The 15,998-nt window shown below is 39.5% G+C and overlaps 1 protein-coding gene across 1 annotated transcript in view; it reads left to right on the top strand.

The window, feature by feature from the left end:
- Window positions 1-368: 368 nt before the first annotated feature.
- The window catches only part of LOC136881187 (UBX domain-containing protein 1), a 334,080-nt gene continuing 318,450 nt past the window's right edge, over window positions 369-15,998 (top strand). The window contains exon 1 of the mRNA XM_067153870.2: window positions 369-517. Coding sequence (XP_067009971.1) covers window positions 462-517 — 56 coding nt within the window. The 5' untranslated portion in view covers window positions 369-461. The remainder of the gene's footprint in view (window positions 518-15,998) is intronic.

Here is a 15,998-nt window from a genome sequence, read left to right as displayed (position 1 = left end):
AAGGAAGTGGCCATGGCCTTAATTAATGTACACCCCAGCATTTGCCTGTGTGAAAATGTAAAACCACGGAAAACCATTTCCAGGACTGCCGACAGTGGGGTTCGAACCCACTATCTCCAGATTACTGGATACTGGCCGCACTTTAGCGACTGCAGCTATCGAGCTCGGTTCTTTTCATTTAATAAAGGTGTATTTTTATAAGTATACTTTTTTTCTATACTTCCATTATAAATAATCCTACTCCATTGTAAAAAGGATGATTTAGTACGTTTTTCCATAATCTAGTACCTTTTCACGGGAAAATTTAGTACGTACATTTTTTGCCCGGTGGCAACCTTGGTAGTAGTCATTTGTCAGCCAATGAGAAAGTAGGAGAATTCTGGTGGAAATGTATATAGTAATGAGGCAAACGTCCGTCAATTAGAGATTGTTTCTGCGTGTTACGTTAATCAAATACCAAAATGTCACTTGAGGATATCACAACACTTGTTGACATGGGATTTGAAAGAAGTAAAGCGTATGTATCAATGTCTGTGTAGTATTCGTTGAAACATCTACTAACAGTTTTTTGTAACACTTCAAAGTGCTTTTTCCCCCGGCCCTATCCTAACCTTATACACTTTTGTTTTGGGGCATGCTCAGCTTTTCTTGGTTATGATCTAGTCGAAAAAGAGCTAATATTTCTCGAGCCACTGCATAGGAAACTACCATTTAAATAAAGTCCTATAATTGAAATAAAGAAAGAACAATAGTGGGACAATACTGAGAATAAATACATTTAGGGCGTGCTAAATGGTTTGTTTATACTGCCTGTTTTTAAATCTTTGTGTATTTGGTAACGACTATGTGCAGGAATGAGTCTATTTTTTTTAATCCTAATTATAACGGATCAAGCGTTGCGGGTTTCTTTTCTTGTTGAGGTAGATTTGGTGCATGACTCGTCAGAATATGGTTAAGGAATCGACAGTGAAATCGCGGCATTAAAAAACCTTTTGATTTGCTTTTATATTCGTATTAAGTATAATAATAGTGCCTCAGAGTTGTCACACAATGTAATTTCTACTGGTGGAGTTACGGTTTTCCAGGTTTTGGTCTGTACCTATTTTCTGCAGGGTGTTTCAGACTCCCTCTCTCTCTTTGCACTGCTGGTATTTTTCTAACAAATCTGTTAAATTATCTGGGAATATTTGGCTGGTCATTATTGAACTCGCCTTCTGCTGTGATATTGCAAGAAGTTTCAGTAGTTTCATATTGAGAATTTGTTTAATGAATTCCATCATGTGTTGAGTATTCAGCCCGAAGGCTGGTTGGATCCTCAACAGGTTCACCATCAGCTGTCATAGATGGCCTAGGTGTCACTGAAGAGGCGTACTAGGGAAATGAGGAGTGAGGTGGTTTCCCGTTGCTTTCCTCACCGAGCCAGAAGTTGCTATTGCACATCAGTCTGCCAAGCCCACTGAAATACCTTCACCAACCAACCCTATGAGCGACATTTTCACACCATTCAGAGCAGGGACTGGCTGCATAAGGAATGGCATTACTAGCGTCGCTCATACCTCAGCCACTTTCATATTGTCAAAGCCAAGGAAGAGACTGAGACAGATCAATGAAAGTAACAATTTTATTCTAGCCCATACCAGAAGACATAGCGCACTGTAAACACTACATCTTGCCAGCAAAGGCATGAATTCCATCATACACTGTGCAAAATAAAATTATACAATCTCTGGTGTGGTTTAAAAAAATGTTTTAAACGATTTCAAAGAGTGCCGTGTGAAAAGGATGGGTTCAGTGGTGAGAATCTCTTTTGTTTTATTGATGGATAGTGGATATCCAAGCATATTCCAACTAATATTTTCGTAAAACAATTTTGGGATTATAACACTTGCTGGTACTGTCATAATTTCTGTTTTGTTTTAGTTCATTGCTCATCTTTTTAATATGGCTTCATTGAAGAGTACAACTATTCCTTTTTCAGTAGAAGTATAGTATCTGCCCTGTCAAGGTTTATAACATTGCATATTATTTAATTTTCAGTACTGCTATTCTTACCTAGAAATCATTGTAGAGAAGAGATGTGTTCATTACGCTTGCCCGGGACCAACTGACGTGCTGTTAAAAGTATATTGACTTTTATTACCTAGGCTAATATAATGGTGCATTATAGCATCTGTACCTACTGCCACTGTCATTGGCTAAAATATCATAGATCGAGCAAGTTGGCCGTGTGTTAGGGTCGCACAACTGTGAGCATGCATTTGGGAGATAGTGGATTCAAATTCTACCATTGGCAGCCGTGATGATGGTTTCCCATTTTCACACCGGGCAAATTCAGGGGCTATATCTTACCATGGCCACTACCTTCCTTCGCTGAAAACCTTCAATGTGTTAGTGTCACGTTAAACAAGTTACCATAGATTTGACGTCATTTCCACAAATAAAGACGCAGAGATTTCATTACCAACTAGGTCTGTGAAGTTTGAAACTGTGATGGTGTGGCTTTCTCAGTTCCTCCATTTACACCCCCAGAGCCTCTTTGCTTTACAGAGGGACTTAGTATATGTGTGTGTGAAATCCATTTCAGCCCTTGTGGGCGGAGAGCGGTTTCCTCTGCCTGTTGTTAAAGGAGGACCAGGGGCTCCACAGTTCCCATATCTGAGTCTGATGGCTTTTTGGTGGTTTTTGCCTCGTTGTTGGGTAGATCGCAGGTAAACATCTTGCTGTGTATGTATAAATGCACTCCCTTGTAACGCCAACTATTTTCCACTAATTTTACCCACAGTATTATCATGTCTGTTACAATCCATGCACATGCTACAAATATGTGTGATATCGACACATGGTTTGCGAGCAAATAATTTCTGAAAGAGTTTATTGAGTTATATAAGACTCGTCCAGCTTTGTGGAAATTGAAATCAAGGAGTACTGCATTTGGAATTTGAAAACCATAGGATAAATTGCTGCTTGCTTCATCTTTAGTAGACTAGCATTTTCAAGGTTAAAACAAAACTGTTATCAACCTTTTGGTCAGACTGGAAGGGCACAGTTTGTGTAAAGTACCCAGATTTAAAACACATGTTTGTCCATACTCACTAAGTTTTAATAGCTACGTGTTAAAACTGCAGGTTAAACCTCTAGCAGTTCTTTGCTGTGTACGAACGTTACGGCAGGCTATAGCTTCCTCTTACTTCTGCCACGTTCCTCATTTTAATTTTTCCTATCTAACCTCCCTTGGTCAACTACTGTCCTTTTCCGATCCTGACAGGGGACCTAGGGAGTCTTTCATACCTCTTCCATTTTTCCTGATTAGTGTTTAGGAATGATGGCCCAATTGTACTTCCTCTTAAAGAACCATCACAACCTGAAGACTAATGGCTAAAAGGATCAAACCATTGTAAATCGACTGTGCTAACCACGGGGCGGTGTTGTATCTCCCTGGTTCGAATGTGAACATCCGGTGCAAGAGTTCCAAATGGTATATCATAGTTACTAACAGTGACTGTTAGTCCTGGGCACTTATAACACTGTGATCTGTGGTTGCTGTTTGGAATTTCTGTCTTGCTGTTTACAACTTTGCTTGCGGAACTGTGTCATAGTATTCCATGTTGATGATAGGACTGTGGAGTTAGTGCCTCATTCTCACCTCCACCTTCCAGATCAAGATGCCAATACTGTAAGACATGAAATACTGCAATATCCTGATTAGCGCTACCTTTTCAACCTTCATTTACACGGGTGATATTTCAAGGACATTTAGTCATTTTTAATTTATTTTTAGTAACTTAATTACATTACTTAAATAAGTTAATAAAATATGACTTGAAAATTATGAAAATAACCATTAATAGATAATACCACATAAGGCAAAGTCTTGTGGGTGGTGCATTTAACAGTCATTAAACTGCAGGGGATTGCTGCTCTCCCACTCGCCTGCACTACAAGCCTGTCTCTCGTCAAGCTCTTTGCCGTAATGTGGCCAGCGCAGAGTCATTGAGCGTTTTCACACAAGATTTCCAGTACTTTATGAAGGTACAGTACATAGGGTAACGTAATGAAAATGGCATTGGAACAACGCACTGATCACTAAACACATGAAAACTTGACTAAACTGAATGTTGCGCTGATAATGCTCTCAGTAGGCGGGACTGGGTGAGTGAATAGATACAATATTACATATATTTCAACATATTATGGACAATTGAATTATTAAAACAGGTCCAATATACACCTTGTGAGATTATGCAGAAAACAAAACCAGGAAACTTCATATCTTGGATTTACATGCAAAACAACAGTACAGCACCATTCAAGATACAAACCCACTGCACGATTTTAAAAGTAGGCTCTATTTTCTTATTCTGAGAGCAGATACTGGCAATGAAAGACTTCTTTTTACTCAGAAATAATGTGAAGTACTTATGATGTAAATTCTAGTCATGGTTCTAGTCTGGTATAGGAAGATAAGTACACAACCCATTGGTGGATAAAGTTAATTTTTTGTGTTTTAATTCAATTTATCTACACATTTCTACTCTTAATAATTGCAGAAAGACATTCCAACAATCAGAATGTTCATACAAATGATAGTTTTATTTACACAGGCCATCCGATATATCGGACACTATGCACTCAGGTCAGTACAACAACATTGGTTACTCAGCCTTATATTGTACAATAATGTTGCAAGCTAGGCATTGCTAGAGAGTTGGATTACCTTATCCAGTTTACAGTGTAAAGTAGATCTACAATTTTCACTAAAAACTTATAATAATGTATACACTATTTACGGTTATATATTTACAGGCCAGAGTAAAGTATAGCTTCCACCGAAGTCCCAGTCTCATCCATGGCTGTGACACTATAAAAGCTGCTGCGGTATGGGTGGTGCTAAGTAATGACATTCAGAGCACGACTAGTGCATTTGAATAATACCAATATAATGGTCCGTTATTGGACGTTATAAATTTTCCAGCTAACTCATTCTTGGTTGCCTGCGTTTCGCCCTCGTGTGCTAAGTTAGGCTCATCAGTTGGGACTTAGCACACCACCCAAGACGCAAGGCTAGTGCATACCGTGGAGGCCACTGCATAGGCTACTTGAAGCCACCAGCAGTGCCAATGCACTATGAGAACTATGTCTCATTTCCAAAATTTGATGCCTGCCTGGCCATCAGATAATACAGATGTTGATTCCCAAAGGGAATTTAAAATATTTGTCCCGAATGAGTAAATTTATAATACCAATATAATGGTCCGTTATTGGGCATTATAAATTTTCCAGCTAACTCATTCTTGGTTGCCTGCGTTTCGCCCTCGTGTGCTAAGTTAGGCTCATCAGTTGGGACTTAGCACACCACCCAAGACGCAAGGCTAGTGCATACCGTGGAGGCCACTGCATAGGCTGCTGGTGGCTTCAAGTAGCCTATGCAGTGGCCTCCACGGTATGCACTAGCCTTGCGTCTTGGGTGGTGTGCTAAGTCCCAACTGATGAGCCTAACTTAGCACACGAGGGCGAAACGCAGGCAACCAAGAATGAGTTAGCTGGAAAATTTATAATGTCCAATAACGGACCATTATATTGGTATTATAAATTTACCCATTCGGGACAAATATTTTAAATTCCCTTTGGGAATCAACATCTGTATTATTATAGTGCATTTGAATGTTATGAAAGGTGTGGCAAACTACCTCACTCGTCGTCTTGCCTAGTACGCCTCATTTTGATGCTCCCATTGGTTTTTCCGGTTTCCTTATAACGCATATTTGAGGATCCAACCAGCCTCTGGGCTGATGACCTAACAGACAGACATTTACTGATGGTATCCACAGAAGCATTTCAGGTGAAGTTCAAGCTGGTCAAGCTGATCCACTCTTTGGATGCCACTATAGGACTTGAACAGCTTTCATTGCAGTACATGCACTTTGCAAATTTTTTGACGCTGGACCACCTTGATGTACTGCTTATTTCCATCTGTTTGTAGTTCGTACCAGCATTGAAAACATTGTTGTCATTACAGTGCACCAGCAATGCACCACCAAAACTCCTGCAGTCATATGATCCCCTTCTTCTTTTTCCTGTCCATCTTTCTTTGAAAGTCTAACCAATTTCAGGAATATATAATAGTTGTCAAAAAATATTTTATGCCCCTTGTTTGAGTTCCACCTGCATCAAAGAGAGGTAGGACTTCCTCAAAGTCCAAATTCTTTCAGCCTTTTATTTTATATTGCTGTACACTTGGAAAGGTATCCTATAGCCACCGGTAGAGAAAGAATTTTACCATTTCGCGCACCATTTGGGGGGGGGGGGGGGGGAGGAGGAGACAGTCACAGATTGTGATCTTGTCCACTTTGGGGTTGCTTTGTTTGTGTTACAATTCGACCTACTATTGCTTTTGAATTTTCTATCAGGGATATCGGAAACGTGGGTACTTGCCCAGTCGCATGTATGTCTTACTTTATTTTCTTATAATAGCTTTTTTTTGCACAGTTTTCTGGTTTTTCAGTTCCATCTGTAAACTTTCAGTAGTATTTTGACTAGCACTGGACCTGGCCTTTCCTGTTTCACATTTTGTTGAAGCAATTTGCCTTTCAAATTTACCCAGAAGTAGGTTTGTACCAAGGTGATTACCCTAATACTCGCCTGTCATTATCATCAACTGTTTCACTTCTGTCATCAGGAGGTTTGATGTGCTGCTCCTCTCCAAATGTTGGTTCTTCCTCCAAAACTTTCAATATTTCACTCGCCATCAAACTAGTAATGGAATTACATGTTACAAATTTCATGTAATACAAATGTTTGAGACAGTAGGACTCACTGTGCATAGCGTCAGATTTTCAAGACAGCTATATTTACAAGCCTCTGTCACGTCAATAAGAAGACATAATTGACATCTTTGTGTGTTGGTGATTCATGGGAGGGTCATCAATATGGTCTATACCAAAGTTTAGAATTATTGGAAATATTTGTTAATTTATAAATAAAAATCTTGAGTGTTGCACAAAACTCTGTAATGTCTTGCTGCTATGCTTGCAGTAAGTGTGATTCAGCAATGAATGGTAAGGATTAAGAATGATGCATTCTTGGTTCTTGTTAGCTACAGCCTTTCTGAAGCACAAGAAAGTATCGCGGGCTTAGAACTATGCATAAATATTGCACTTTTTTTTTACGCCCGATTTTTCTGACGCTGTGCACGAATGGGTTAAAATGAAAACATAAAGAGAAAATCAGACTGCATTGGAGGCATAGAATATGAATTAGATCAAACTAGCATACCCGTGCAAGAACTCTCGCATGTAGAAATCTGCCTCCCCACTCCCACCTCCATTTTCTCCCCACATATGTATGAAGGGTGAATTTATGATAAAGATGTTGATTCCCATAGGGAACCTGAAATATTTGTTTAAATGAGTAAATTTATAATACCAATATAGTTGGTCCGTTATTGGACATTATAGCATTGGCACTGCCGGTAGCTCCAAGTAGCCTACGCAGTGGCCTCCATGCATCTTGGTAGGTGTGCTGTTTACCAAGTGATGAACCCAACTTCGCACAGTGGGGTGAAACGCTGGCAACCAGGAATGAGTTAGCTGGAAAATTTATAATGTACAATAACGGACCATCTATATTGGGTGAATTTATTTCTGTCTTATTAAGCTTCTTTGCATACAATGTTTGATGTTGTATCATTGGTATCAAGTACCATTTAACCATAACTACCCCGGTGTATTTTGCATGCCTTATGCTTTAAAACAAACATGGGTCATTATTTCCGTAAGAACATCAAACCATACCAAACCAAGCATAAGGCGAACCACGGAGTTTCATATCCTCCTCCCCAAGTCCTCCCCTCTTAACCCATCTGGTTAAGTTTTGAAGCACTCACTACGTTACCGTACTGCTGATTACACTCAGCACAACACGATAGACCATGCCAAGCTCAGTCATACAACTGCTACGACTTGATGAAAAAAGTATGCTTGAGCATACATGCATACATCCATAATCTTGGTTATATTGGACATTCTGACTGGGGCTGAACTATGACTTAAACAGCATCCTCTTGGGGACCTTGAAAACTATGGATTCGACATTAATATTTGGGAGCTAGGGGTTTCTCGCCTCCACAGTCGTTTTTTGTTTCAGATAGTAAGTCATGTGTACCAAGTTTGGTTGAGAGCTATGCTGGAACATACATACTTTCACCTGTAATCTCGATCATTTTGCCAATGGGGCTGATCTTGGACTTAAATTATATCTGAAGTGTGACTATGCACCTCAGCGACCCGAAAAACTATGGATTCTGCATTAATATAGGTTGTTTTCTATTATTTTTATACTTCACCTTCTATCCACTCCTGTCCAAAGGAGTCCTGTCAGTGTCTTACACAACAGTATATTTTTTCCAAATGGTGAGTCATATGTGTACCAATTTTGGTTAGCAGCTATGCCCAAATGTACATGCATAATCTCGCTGCTATAGAATCCTGGAGTTGACGTTGCCTTGGTTATGGCAGTTCATTTCTTTATCAGACTCCTAGAGCAGGGTAGTGTGGTGCCAATATCTCCATAATGGCTGATTTCAGGCCCTTGAAAAATGGTTTTCAGGCCCGTAGGGCTTGCCAAGTTTTGTTCTTTACGCCAAGGGGCTTAAAATGAGCTTTGTCTCATCCTTGTAGGACAAAATTGATATTTCGACTGTATTAGCTTAGTATTTTTATATCTCCCCCCATCGCCTGCTCCCCCCTTGAATTGTTTTGAAAATAAAATACAGCCCATGTCCCTCAGGGATAATGTATATTTACATTAGTAAAAGAATTTTTAGAATTATTCCAGTAGTTTCTGATATTACCCTCCAGATATACACAAACTCACAAAATTCACCCTCTCTCTTTATTATATTAGTATAGATGAATTACATAAAATAAATATCTTTCCATTGGCTTTTCAAGAAATGCAAGATTTTTCTTGTACTATTGAGACGATTTTGGTATATATACCCCTCTCCCTTCCTCCCGCCGCTAGTACCTCTAATTCAAGTACAACCAATAAACCCATAGCCACACCCACCGTAACATCGCTCCCTCCAATGGCCTTACACCGATACAACACACACAGTAATACACTCTCTTCCTTCCCTCCCACCAATAGCAGCCCCCCCTCCAATAGTTACGTCAAAGCAAACAGATCCCCCTCCAACACAAACCTTCAGCTATAACACACGTAGCAAGAAGTCTACTGTTGCAAATACTTCTAACACATAACGTTACAAACTATCTTTGTCGCCATCAAATGGTAAGTGCACACGATTCTACTTCAATATTTTCAAATATCTTTTCACACAATTAACTCTACGTTTCTTGCTTCCTTTTACAGATTCCACTATTATATGTCTTTCCAACTAGAATATCTATAAACTCACAATTTGCAACATTTGAGCATTACTTCAAATTTTGAGATGGTCAATAGAGATCCTATTTGAAACTGTTCTTCAACTTCTATTCTACAACTTCATATCCTCAACGTGTTCTACTTCACCATATGCCTCTGACTTTTGTCTTTTATCTTCAAGATCCTGATTAATTTCGGATCTCTCGACTAACCTTTGACTTTTATTGTCTCTTCTTTACTTTGATTATATACGATTTTTCGCCATCGTCTAATTATAACCGCCAGACTATCAACTTTATTTTAATGCAATCTTACTACTTGTTGTATAACAATCTGTTGTTTTATCCATTGCACTTATTTTAGCAGCCTTCTAATGTTAATTTTGTTAATACTTCCACTATTATATCTCATCACATTGTATTTTTAAACCATCATTGTTATTTTTAATGTTATTTTATTTCAAATCTCTTCAAGATTTTAAAATTCATTTCATTATTACATGTTATTTAGATGCTTTAAAAGTAGGAAAGATCACAATATGAAGATAAAGTTGGAATTCAAGAGGACAAATTGGGGCAAATATTCTTTTATAGGAAGGGGAGTTAGGGATTGGAATAACTTACCAAGGGAAATGTTCAATAATTTTCCAATTTCTTTGTGATCATTTAAGAAAAGGCTAGGAAAACAACAGATGGGGAATCTGCCACCTGGGCGACTGCCCTAAATGCAGATCAGTAGTGATTGATTGATATCTTCTCTTCAAGTAGAGGCAACTCATCTTTACTTACAAAATTCTTTCTATTCAGGACCTGAGTTTGGGACAGATGAATCTTCTGAAATTCTATTCCTCACCTGTGAAAATGCTAGTTTTTTGCCAGTATTTTCTTAAATTCAAGTCTGGACAGGGATGTAAGCCTATTCTTTTTATAAGACTCATTTCATTCTCTTCATCTTTGTAGCCTTGACAGGTTGTAGTGCCACGGAAAGTTTCTGCCATGTTTCGTGGGCCTGAGCCAACTGTGTAGTCCCTGCTAGCATCATGATTTGATCTACTCAATCTGATTGGTGCCCATTTCCCGTTTGTCTCGAGATGTTCTCCATTAGCCTATCCTTGACTTTTAGCTCTTCAAGATGTGGTGTTCTGTCTGGCACACCCACATTTCTATATCATTTTACTATCAACTATCTTGACAATCCATGTCTCAGCATCAGACAATCGGGAGTGTTCTTAGTGATTTTCCTGTTTTTTCAGATCACGTGTTCTACCCACACATTCACAGTAGTGACGTCTAAAATCATTGGGTCATTGGCGGCTGTAACGACCACTGCAGTCCTGAGCACATCACCTTTGGTCAAATTACAGTAAAAATGTATTTCTGATTAGCAGAATATACCCATCATTAGCAGGTCGATAGTTTCACACGCTGAATTAGCAGGAATTGGCGAAATACATGTACATGCCCTGAGAACCACTAGTTAAAAAGAAGTTTGTATAAAACTCTACACAGGTGATAGGACTAACCCTTTGCCCATTATTTAGGCTTTTAGTGGATAAAATTCAGTAAATTCCTACATATTAATAGCTGCCATTTATAAAAGGTTAATTACGGAGAAATTTGAAATAGAATTGTCATTTTAATTTCTCCTTGTCCAGCTTCTGCCTCTCCTCCACCACTCCTCTTCAGTAATTGTATTCCAGTCCAGTCTTCTTTTTCTTACACTGTTCATGACACCTTGCTCTAGGCCTCCCTCTTTCCTTCTATCTTAGCTTCCAACATTTGTTTCTGGTATTCTTCCATACTCATAACATGTCCATATCCTTCTCCACCCTGTCACTCAGTTTTTCTACCCCTGACCTAATCATTTCTTACTCAGTCTCTTCTTGTCTTCATTGGCCTGAATTTTACTCTCATTTCTTGCTGTTCCACACCAGATTCCTTACATTCTGGCTTGTACCCTTCTGCTGATCTCCTTATCCAATCTTGCATCTCACGGTTTCCCTTCTCTTTCTCTTTTTGTCATCACCAGTTTTGCTCTTCTCCACACTGATTTTCATACCAGAATTTTCAATATTGTCATTTAAAGCCTCTGTATTGTTGACTCTCCAGATCTCTGTCATCTGCAAACAATATTTTTAACCCAATGGACTCTCATTTAAATACCCCTGCGTGTCACACTGACTCAGGTTTAAATCCCAATGGAGGAGCTGTTTGTGCAGCACAATGGAAAATATATTGTAAAAAGAGAACTGCCTTTGCTGGCAGGAGTGCACTATGTCTTCTGGTATGGGCTAGAGCAACTTTGTTACTTTCATTGATGTGTCTCTGTCTTATACTTGCCTTTGACAATATGAAAGTGACCGAGGTATGAGCGATGCTGGTAATGCTATTCCTTCTGCAGCCGGTCCCGGCTATGAATGGTGTGAAAATTTTGCTCATAGGGTTGGCTGGTGCATGCATTTCAGTAGGCTTGGCAGACTGATATGTAATAGCAACTTCTGGCTCTGTGAGGAAAGCAACGGGAAACTACCTCACTCGTCATTTCCCTAGTACGCCTCTTCAGTGATGCCTAGGCCATCTATGACAGCTGTAGGGGCAGCTGTTGAGGATCCAACCAGCCTTCGGGCTGAAGACTGAACATACATACATACATACACACAAGATATTAACCTGAAATTTTGTCATTAGGTGAATGAATACATGTAACTCACCTAAGATGATGTTCTTGTGTGATAGATTTCAAAGCAATCAGGGAAATGTAGTGGAATTTCACACTTCCTGCACTGCCACGTTCTCTCACCTCTTTTCTTCTGCTTTGAGCACACAAAACATCGCTTAGTGGGATTGTTCTTCTTTTCAGTACTAGGGATGTGCATGGGAAAATGTGTCCAATTTCTAGCTTCTAGCCTAAGAGGGGTTGCATTAGGTGAAGGCTGTTCCCTGACCTTGTAATCAGGCAGCTGAATGGTTGCAAGTAACTACAGTATGTCGCTGCAGCCACAAGAAAGTCTGTGTAGTAGGATTTCCTGCTCTCCGACTGTGAGAAAGTACAGTACACTATCCAGAAGATAGAAAAATATTTTTCTATACCCTTTGACTGCCTCATAATGGGGAAAAAGGGCAGTCACCTGGTCTTGTAAATCTACTCCCTTCATCCCATCTTGGTAATCAAGGGCCAGTTTTTTTTTTTTTTACTTCTTCCGGTGGCACTTGTCCGCGCTTTCTCCTGAGTTTTCCCGTTGATATCATATTTACTGTTGTGTGTTTTGAAGAAAGGAAATGAACATCGGTGTTATCCTTCTGTTTGAAGCACAAAATCTTGTTGGACGACCATGTTTGGTATTCATCTCTTTGTAGTACTTTAGATGAAATATCAGGTGGCATGTTATTTCTGTTGGGCCTGACAGTTCCTACAGTAACCTCGATAATTCGAAATCGGTTAATTCAAAATCCCACGTAATTCGAAGAAGCTCTCGTTCCCGGAAACATGAGATACAGTTTTGTACGTTATTTAAATTGTTTAATTCGAAATACGGATAATTCGTAATTCGAAGTACATTGTCGGCCCCATTACCGAAATTCAGACTTTTAATTCGAAACTGCCTTTACATTTTAAAACAAGTTGAATGAAATCTTTTGTATTCAACCTTTTCAGGAACACCGTAATATCACGCAACAGGCAGTGTGCGGGCGAACGCTGGCGATGCCGACAGTTGACGAAAAAGCGTGGCTCGTATAATAAATTCGTAGGCACCGAACAATACTGTCATTGCCGATGAAACCGCATTGCTTTATTTTAATGCGAGCCCAAACGGTCTTATGGTTTTAAAGGAGAAAGTGCCAGCCGGGGAATCGTACAAGGGTCGGGGTTGATGGTCATTGTAATGCGTTGCAATTGCAGTGCATATGGAAGCGAGAAACTTTATCCCCTCGTCGATAAGCTGCAATGTTTTAAGGGCGTCGGGCACTTTCCATCCCAGTACAAAGCATCTAAAAATGCAAACAGTACAGATATCTAAAAAAATAATGCATTTGCACAGGGGAACCAGCATAATTCTCGTCTTTGAATTGTGTGATTTTTCTTTTCTTTCGTTGCGTGAGGTTATGTTCGTCAGTGATTTATCCAACTGCATTATTTGAACATTGTAAATGCACCTTGTTGGATACATTTCGGAAATAGTTTTTCCATGGCATTGGAAAGGTTTAAACTGTGAATCGAGGTGATTGCATGTATGGATGGGTCTTAGAATACTTTGTGACGCGGCAAGTGTTTACATTTCTGAAGTAGGAGAGAAGTGCCATGGCGGGAAATCGTACAAGGATAGAGTTTTTAGAGGTGTGTCGGTACTGGCGTACCGGTACGCGTCACCTATTCTCCGAATGGAGCAGTGACAACCTGCTCCGGGATCCTCTTCTCTACCGGTCCACTGCTACTGTGACAGTGTTGCGCTGCGACTCGCAGTTTGCTGCTACCGGTCCACTGCTACTGTGACAGTCTTGCCAAACACAGTAGTGACAATACACAACACTTACGGATTTCGCCTTGCTAAAATGGGAGACAATTCGACGGTGGCGCTCCTAGTGACTTGACCTGAACAAATCGCGCTAAATTCAAATATCAATGGAAATGTATATACGGAAATGAACAAATAAATTACGTCTAGAAAGACAGTGGTATTGAGATATTAACTTCGAAGTTGCTAAAGCAATTCTGGATAAATGAATGAAGAATTATTTAAAAGGTTATTATTCAAAGACTGAAATTAGACATATAAACAAGGTGTGAAATGGACTGCTGTGAAATGGCTTGATCTTTCATTTATGCATTACTTTTTTTAGCTTTAGCATTCCTGCCTGAAATCTTACGGTTGGATTTGTCTTTTTTCCTCATTTAAAAACAATGTATCATCACTTTAAGACATTTGTCAATAAAAATATCGGCACATTCCTTACACATATGATGCAAAGAATTAACATTTAATAGCTGGACAATTTTCCTCTTAACATGAAGCCTACCAACAGAAAGACAATCTATAAAATCCCGGCTTTAATCTTGAGAAGAGGGATAAAAGAAAGAAAAGTTCGAAAATGTTGTCGATAGTGATGCTTTGAGGAATATTTACGTACAATTAGAGTAAAAATGTAACATACCCTTGGCTGTATAGTCGAGGATTTTTAAAGTCGCTGGCCTGGAAATGATCTGAACAGATCTTATAATTCTTATACAAGCCTTACGTCCCTTCTTTCTTGTACACTTTATCCAAATCGCTTCTGTGATATTTCAAAACCCACAGATCACACCTACAACAACACATCGGTATTGAAGGTTAACTGCTGCACTATACAATAAAATATGCGTATTATATTTTAAGCCCGTTAAAACATGGGTCGAGCAGGTCAGAAGATTATGAAGTACTATAAAAATCTCTGTCACGGAAGAATAGATATGCAAACACAATATTACTTACATGTTCTTGTCACGAGGGAACCTGAAGAACGAACGCGCATTTTTCTCTACTTCGTAATTACTGCAGCCAAACACAGCACATACCTTTCCCCTCATGTTGAGAGGAGATATCAAGGAATGACACACGCTATTTAATTGTGTCAACTCACTGAAAACGCTTAAATAACAACAAAAACTTCACACAAAAATACACGTGCTCTTATGACAGAATCAGTACCGTTCAGGTCTATCCGCTAGAGTGAGCTCCAATAGCTGTCCCTCGATATCTCGCTCAGTGTCGTGTATTGTCTTGCGCTGCGACTCGCAGTTTGCTGTACCGGGAAGTGTTGTTACCAGTGGGTGGGACGGAGCGGAGCAGTTGTTGTGACGTCATCACCCGGTAGTACCGAGCGAATGTAATGTGGCGGCACGTTTAAATACGCTATTGGTATGGCAACGTAAATTCAATGCCCTTTTCTCACAACATAACCATTTCGCTGAATACAGCAATGTTGCTTTCTGCTGGAGAAGCCGACCTGCGCATTTCATCCTTGTGATGCCTCTTGATATAATCCCACAAATTTGATACGCCACCACCCGTCAAGTAAATGCGGCCGCAAAATTTGCATTTTGCTTATTTTTATCACCAGTAATTTCAAAGAAATGCCATGCATCAGACGGTTTTCGTGGCATTTGTGGTACAAATTTCTGTAAAAATTTATGCAATTCCTTAAATTTTCTAAAACATGAATACCATCTCAAAATGGGATTAAATATCAAACTAATGCCACAATTATTATCTACTATGCTTTGTATTATCTACAAACCACAACAAGCGGAGGAAATATAGACGCAAATTAAGAAACACAGACTGAATACAGGCATAATACTCTTACAAGGGGTGGCCACGACGTTCGGATCACGGAGTATCTTCAAACTTTGTACACATTTAGTAGTCCATTAGGACAAGATAATGTGCAAGTAGTAAGGTGTACTACTAAGGCGTTCTCGATAAAATCTGAAGATAAGTTTTCGCGTCGAATATGTACCGGTGCATTTCGATCATTGCGTGAAACGGTGGTGGTCGAGTGGTTAGCGTTCAAGCTCCGTAAGCGCTGGCTCGCTGGATCGAGTCCCGCGTGTTGTTTTGTTTTTCAACACTGGTC

The sequence above is a fragment of the Anabrus simplex genome, chromosome 9 (genome assembly GCF_040414725.1).
Source record: "Anabrus simplex isolate iqAnaSimp1 chromosome 9, ASM4041472v1, whole genome shotgun sequence".
Taxonomy (NCBI): Eukaryota; Metazoa; Arthropoda; class Insecta; order Orthoptera; family Tettigoniidae; genus Anabrus; species Anabrus simplex.
Note: the sequence above shows the minus strand (reverse complement) of the source record. Positions and strands in the feature narration are given on the sequence as shown.